Here is a 7342-nt window from a genome sequence, read left to right as displayed (position 1 = left end):
AACCATTATCAAGTCGAGTGTGCTCTTCCTTCCTCCTAGTCCATTTATCTCTCCTCTACGTTCACCCACAGGAACGTCGTCGTCACTTCTTCTCAATTATGCCTAAGTTAGGTTATGTTAGTTTTTTAGTTCAGTTGGAAATCCTTTGCATTGAGAGGTAGGATTCGAACCCAGGGAAAGAGTGAAGCACTATCCAAGGAAAGTTCGAATGTAATCAAGATGAGAGTCGTGTGTAGAATGTTTTTCCTCCATAAAGAGGGAGATTGACGGCAGTATTAACGAGTATTTTGGTCACTGTTGATGGGAACGGGTTGCTGAGGGTGAAGGATCTATGTATGAGTTCTTATTCAAGAGTTGTCATTGTATTTACTATTTGTCTCTGCAGAATCGAGCTATTAGCTCTTGGACCCCGCCTTTCTAGCCAAATCTATTTTTTTCTTTGTGGTCGTCAATAGACGTGTACATGTGCGTGATATAGATTAGTTTTTCTTTATGTTCGTGGGTGTGTGTCTCTCTCTCTCTCTCTCTCTCTCTTTCTCTCTCTCTCTCTCTCTCTCTCTCTCTCTCTCTCTCTCTCTCTCTCTCTCTCTCTCTCTCTCTCTCTCTCTCTCTCTCTCTCTCTCAAGAAGACCACATACGCTTCCTCTATCACAAGCCCATCCATCACGAGCTAATCCCACCTCACTGACCCTCCAACCCTCCGTCCCTCTTTCTTTTTCCTCCTCCTCCCGTTCCTCCAGACATCCAGCCATGTTCTCCATCTACTCTGCTTCCACCATATTTACCTCATATTTTCTCTCTTCACATGTTCAAACATACAATGCAGCATCTCCTATTATCATTGATATTCTAATTTGTAAATATTTATTATATATAAGGACGTAGATTCAAATGAGAGAGAGAGAGAGAGAGAGAGAGAGAGATGTGACTGCGAAGCCTGCAGATGGAGCAGACGGCACTAACCTGATACTTTCCTCTGTACAATCTAATATTAGGAGTTACTGACAAGAGGAATACGAGAATACAGAGATGGGTAGAAAGTAGAGGAGAAACAAATGGAAGAGGAGGAAGGAAGAGGAGAAATTGGTTTATAAATGGGAACTGAATATAAAACAAAAACATTGTTATTATTATTTATATGAGTATTATAATTATTATCACACATTTCTCTCCCTCTCTCTCTCTCTCTCTCTCTCTCTCTCTCTCTCTCTCTCTCTCTCTCTCTCTCTCTCTCTCTCTCTCTCTCTCTCTCTCTCTCTCTCTCTCGTATCATCAACCTACCGTATCATGTTGATTTACCAATCATCACCCAGACACACTAATTACTCTCCCGTTCCCCTCACTGCTATTTCCTAATGACAACTTATAACACGTTTTTTATATCTTTTTCTCATAATTCCATTCCTTAGCTTCCGCCCTTACTAGCCCCTAGAGCTTCTGACAGCTCCGTCATTCCCGAATCCTGAAATTTTTAAACTTCAATCAAAAATTTTAGCAGTAACATATCGACTTGACAAAAATCATTCCTCTGACACCGTATCAGCGAGGTCAATGGCGCCGAAATAACCATTACCTCCTAACCTTACTCACCCATTAACTCCTCTCACACCTCTAAATGCTCCCTTAATACCCCCATTCCCCCCCCCCTTCCCTTAGTGAGAATTACTTTTCTTTTTCCCTTTCCAGCGGGGCATTGCATTGCAGGCTTCAGCCAACACAGTCTTTCCATTAGTTTAATAGTGCTCTCTCGGGTCCTGGTCCGAGTCCTCTCCTCCTCCTTCCCGAAGACCACTTAAGACCTAACTTTTGTTGTGTATATTGTTAATATTATTATTATTATTATTATTATTTGTTTTTATTATTTATTGTTGTTGATTTAAACTGTTTTGTGTGTGTGTTCGTCTGTTCAAGCTTGTGTTTATGTGTGGGTTTCTAGGTTGTGGTTGTCTTCTACTTTTGTGTATGTGTGTATAGATTTGCTACTTGTGCCTGCAGGAGCCTATGTCGAATAGTGAAGCAACACTCAGCCACATACAAAGAGCTACTGTGAGCTGAATAAAGCCATGGACAGCCAGTAACATGAGTTATATGTAAGCCAAACCTGAACAGAATGGAAGGAAACCATCTCTGGAGAGAAATATGGGTAACTAGGTGTAATGACATCTGGTTCATAGCAATGGGTGGTGAGCTTGTGATATTCACTAACTGATTTCGGTATTCACTAGTGAAAACTTGACATTTCACGTACACCAGAACAAAGATAACTATGGAGGTGGTGAAGGGGACACTGATTGCTTCAGTTATCCCCAGCGACGAAGTTATTAAAGTCGTATAACAATTAATTGCCAAAGAACAACCCGAGACTAAACGAAGTATTTGTTCTTAAAGAATAATAAAGACAGCTCTATCAACCCCTTGTCTTGCATGGGATAAAAACCACATACTTATGTATTGATGGCGTTTATGTAAACCATTGAAATACACCAAGTCTTTCCCACTCTCACGAGTGCATTATCAAGGAGTAAAGGGTCTGGACGCGACTCACATCTCAACGGCCAATATTGGCCTGTACCTTGCTCGAGGTGTACCTTGCTCGAGGTGTACCTTGCTCAAGGTGTACCTTGCTCAAGGTGTACCTTGCTCGAGGTGTACCTTGCTCGAGGTGTACCTTGCTCGAGGTGTACCTTGCTCAAGGTGTACCTTGCTCAAGGTGTACCTTGCTCGAGGTGTACCTTGCTCGAGGTGTACCTTGCTCAAGGTGTACCTTGCTCGAGGTGTGCCTTACTCGAGGTATACCTTGCTCGAGGTGTACCTTACTCGAGGTGTACCTTGCTCGAGGTGTACCTTGCTCGAGGTGTACCTTGCTCGAGGTGTACCTTGCTCGAGGTGTGCCTTACTCGAGGTATACCTTGCTCGAGGTGTACCTTACTCGAGGTGTACCTTGCTCGAGGTGTACCTTGCTCGAGGTGTACCTTGCTCGAGGTGTACCTTGCTCGAGGTGTACCTTGCTCGAGGTGTACCTTGCTCAAGGTGTACCTTGCTCGAGGTGTACCTTGCTCGAGGTGTGCCTTACTCGAGGTATACCTTGCTCGAGGTGTACCTTACTCGAGGTGTACCTTGCTCGAGGTGTACCTTACTCGAGGTGTACCTTGCTCGAGGTGTACCTTGCTCGAGGTGTACCTTGCTCGAGGTGTACCTTGCTCGAGGTGTGCCTTACTCGAGGTATACCTTGCTCGAGGTGTACCTTACTCGAGGTGTACCTTGCTCGAGGTGTACCTTGCTCAAGGTGTACCTTGCTCGAGGTGTACCTTGCTCGAGGTGTGCCTTACTCGAGGTATACCTTGCTCGAGGTGTACCTTACTCGAGGTGTACCTTGCTCGAGGTGTACCTTGCTCGAGGTGTACCTTGCTCGAGGTGTACCTTGCTCGAGGTGTGCCTTACTCGAGGTATACCTTGCTCGAGGTGTACCTTACTCGAGGTGTACCTTGCTCGAGGTGTACCTTACTCGAGGTGTACCTTGCTCGAGGTGTACCTTGCTCGAGGTGTACCTTGCTCGAGGTGTGCCTTACTCGAGGTGTACCTTGCTCGAGGTGTGCCTTACTCGAGGTGTACCTTGCTCGAGGTGTACCTTGCTCGAGGTGTACCTTGCTCGAGGTGTGCCTTACTCGAGGTATACCTTGCTCGAGGTGTACCTTACTCGAGGTGTACCTTGCTCGAGGTGTGCCTTACTCGAGGTGTACCTTGCTCGAGGTGTACCTTACTCGAGGTGTACCTTGCTCGAGGTGTACCTTGCTCGAGGTGTGCCTTACTCGAGGTATACCTTGCTCGAGGTGTGCCTTACTCGAGGTGTACCTTGCTCGAGGTGTGCCTTACTCGAGGTATACCTTGCTCGAGGTGTGCCTTACTCGAGGTGTACCTTGCTCGAGGTGTACCTTGAAGGTTGAGAGGAGGCGTGCTACACTGGAGTCAAGGAACAGGTGGGGCAGGTTATATACCAGAAATTGATGAATGAAGCACCGGTGAGCAGAAGGGCACTAATAGATGAGTGAGAGGAACGGATGACGGGAAAGGAACTAGCAAATGAGTGAGTAGAGGAACGGATGACGGGATAGGAACGATTGCAGGAGAGAAGGGATGGCTGGCAATGTGCACAATTGGAGTCAAGCGGGCCCACCGCCTCATAAGTCGTGATAACGGAATGGCGATAAATCAGGTGAGGGGAAAGATAGGGAAAGGAGTGAGGGAGGGAGGGAGGGAGGGAGAGAGGATAAGACAGGGGGAGGGGAGGGAAGAGGGTAGAGGACAGCAGCAGCAGGGGAAGCGTAGCGCCGGCCCCACACAACAATAAGACCAAGGCAGCTATACTGGCCACTCGTAAATCCGAGAGGAAAACCTTGATGTATTGCCCAATAAAACGAAATATTTCGTGGGTTTGTGCGCCAGGTATCCATCAAACCCACGGCACCCTTGGACGGATCCACGCAAAACTTTACTTCTTGACGGCTTTCTTCTCTCTCTCTCTCTTTCTTCTACCCCTTCCCTCCCCCCTTCCTTCTCTTCCCCCTTCCCCACATCATTCTCCTCCCCCCCCCTTTACCATCTCCTCGCCTTCCAGCTGGTTTTATTGCTTCACAGCCCCCGGAACCACTCATTTTACGACGTTATTCAAGTGTGTTGTGAGTGTGTTTGTGTAGTCTCCTAGATGCACTTCCCTAGACATGCTAGCAGGCTCCCAGCTTCCTAGGGTCCCACTGGCTGAACTTTTCATAATTCAATGCAATGACTCAGTTCACGTCTTTCTTATCATTCTGACATTTAAAAACGCGTGTTGAATGAGATTCAGCCTCGTCGACTAACACGTTCAACATATTGTCATCTTAACACTTAAGAAGTGCTTAAAATTTTTAAATTTTGCCCCGAGGGTCGAGTTTATTGGGCAGCGTCACTCACACATAACTCTCACCTCTCAGTCTTGTCACATAACTCTCAGTCCTCAGTCTTGTCACATAACTCTCAGTCCTCAGTCTTGTCACATAACTCTCACCCCTCAGTCTTGTCACATAACTCTCAGTCCTCAGTCTTGTCACATAACTCTCAGTCCTCAGTCTTGTCACATAACTCTCAGTCCTCAGTCTTGTCACATAACTCTCACCCCTCAGTCTTGTCACATAACTCTCAGTCCTCAGTCTTGTCACATAACTCTCAGTCCTCAGTCTTGTCACATAACTCTCAGTCCTCAGTCTTGTCACATAACTCTCACCCCTCAGTCTTGTTACATAACTCTCAGCCCTCAGTCTTGTCACATAACTCTCAGTCCTCAGTCTTGTCACATAACTCTCACCCCTCAGTCTTGTCACATAACTCTCACCCCTCAGTCTTGTCACATAACTCTCAGTCCTCAGTCTTGTCACATAACTCTCACCCCTCAGTCTTGTCACATAACTCTCAGTCCTCAGTCTTGTCACATAACTCTCAGTCCTCAGTCTTGTCACATAACTCTCAGTCCTCAGTCTTGTCACATAACTCTCAGCCCTCAGTCTTGTCACATAACTCTCAGTCCTCAGTCTTGTCACATAACTCTCACCCGTCAGTCTTGCCACATAACTCTCACCCCTCAGTCTTGCCACATAACTCTCAGTCCTCAGCTCATGGAAGAGCTTTGTTGCAAATTCGTGAATTTAGTTCTGTTTTGTTTCAAGAGTGTTTAAGAGTCGGTGGGGGGGGGGAGGGTATTGAATTTTGAGTCTCGCGAGTCATATATGGAACCCCAAAGACTCCTTTGTCCAAATTTCAAAAGGCTATGGACATCAGACAGCTTCGACTCGAAGCCTCCCTCTGGCTTTGGGGAGGGAGATTCCCAAATCTTTCTCCCTTTTCTGATGCACGAAGGAGTCTCTGTCTCTACTTCATTCTCCTCAACTTTACTGCTCTTCTCTCCCTTCTCCCCCTGTTCCGATATTCGTGAACTTTTGCAATTGCGTTTGTCGTAGTAATTCTCGAGTGTATCAAAATTAATTTGCAATTAATCACAGTTCTCTTTGTTCCGATTTTACTGATCGGTGTTGCCTCATATTCGGACATTTATATGAAGGAATCAGTTTTGTTTGTCAGGTCGTTGCCATATTGGTCGTTGCCATATTGGTCGTTGCCATATTGGTCGTTGCCATATTGGTCGTTGCCATATTGGTCGTTGCCATATTGGTCGTTGCCATATTGGTCGTTGCCATATTGGTTGTTGCCATATTGGTTGTTGCCATATTGGGCGTTGCCATATTGGTCGTTGCCATATTGCTCGTTGCCATATTGTAAACACAGACCTGGCACCAGATCTAACCTTCGTGGTTCTCCAAACTTCCCGGACCTTCAGTCTGATATTTTCCCCTCTCACTGTAGCCCTTTATTTCGTATTTGAGAGGTATTGTTACAATCACTTGATCGCTCGTCCGGATACATCAGTCTGTGCATATTCTTTTCCCCTCTCTCTCTCTCTCTCTCTCTCTCTCTCTCTCTCTCTCTCTCTCTCTCTCTCTCTCTCTCTCTCTCTCTCTCTCTCTCTCTCTCTCTCTCTCTCTCCCTGGATTTGTTTTATTGTCTTGTTTTAGTATTCTAACATGTTGATCAAGCAGGATTTTATTTCGGTAAATCCGTCCTCATGTTGGAGATAAAGTTGAGCTGTTCTAAGTGCTTTAGCAGCCTGTTTTAGGAGCCTGCTTTAGCAGCCTACTTTGTACCATTCTCTCCAGTAACTTTCAAAGGGATACCTGTTAGTGATACTGATCACTACGTTAATTCTTATCATTCAAACTTTGTTGTATATTATCTCCACATTAGTTATTTTTAAACGGCCTGAAATTATTATTGGGAGAAAGCACTAAGATTCAATTATATAGTCCCAAGAGTTTGAAAGCTGTCCGTTTTACACTGTGGAATTGAACGCCAAAGTAGAGGATAAACACGGAGCTTCCGCTGCCAGTAAGCACTGTGTCTGGGTCTACATCTCATCCAGTCCATCTTCCTGTTTGGTTTGCTACTTCTGGAGTTGCTTTCATTTCGAAGAATCTTGCTTATGGAGGCGTGTATTCTCTTAGGACACTCTGCTCTAGTGCCACGTCTGCTCTCAGCTTGACACGTCAGCTCTCAGCTTGACACGTCAGTTTTCAGCTTGACACGTCAGCTCTCAGCTTGACACGTCAGCTCCCTGCTTGACACGTCAGCTCTCTGCTTGACACGTCAGCTCCCTGCTTGACACGTCAGCTCTCTGCTTGACACGTCAGCTCCCTGATTGACACGTCAGCTCTCTGCTTGACACGTCAGCTCCCTGCTTGACACGTCAGCTCTCTGC

The 7342-nt window shown here is 46.0% G+C and overlaps 1 protein-coding gene across 1 annotated transcript in view; it reads right to left on the bottom strand.

Moving 5' to 3' along the window:
- Positions 1 to 6081: 6081 nt before the first annotated feature.
- Positions 6082 to 7342, bottom strand: part of LOC123752860 (uncharacterized) — a 40393-nt gene continuing 39132 nt past the window's right edge. The window contains exon 4 of the mRNA XM_045734889.2: positions 6082 to 6317. Coding sequence (XP_045590845.2) covers positions 6082 to 6317 — 236 coding nt within the window. The remainder of the gene's footprint in view (positions 6318 to 7342) is intronic.

The sequence above is a fragment of the Procambarus clarkii genome, chromosome 43 (assembly GCF_040958095.1).
Source record: "Procambarus clarkii isolate CNS0578487 chromosome 43, FALCON_Pclarkii_2.0, whole genome shotgun sequence".
Classification (NCBI taxonomy): domain Eukaryota; kingdom Metazoa; phylum Arthropoda; class Malacostraca; order Decapoda; family Cambaridae; genus Procambarus; species Procambarus clarkii.
This window is presented reverse-complemented; position numbering and strand designations above follow the sequence as displayed.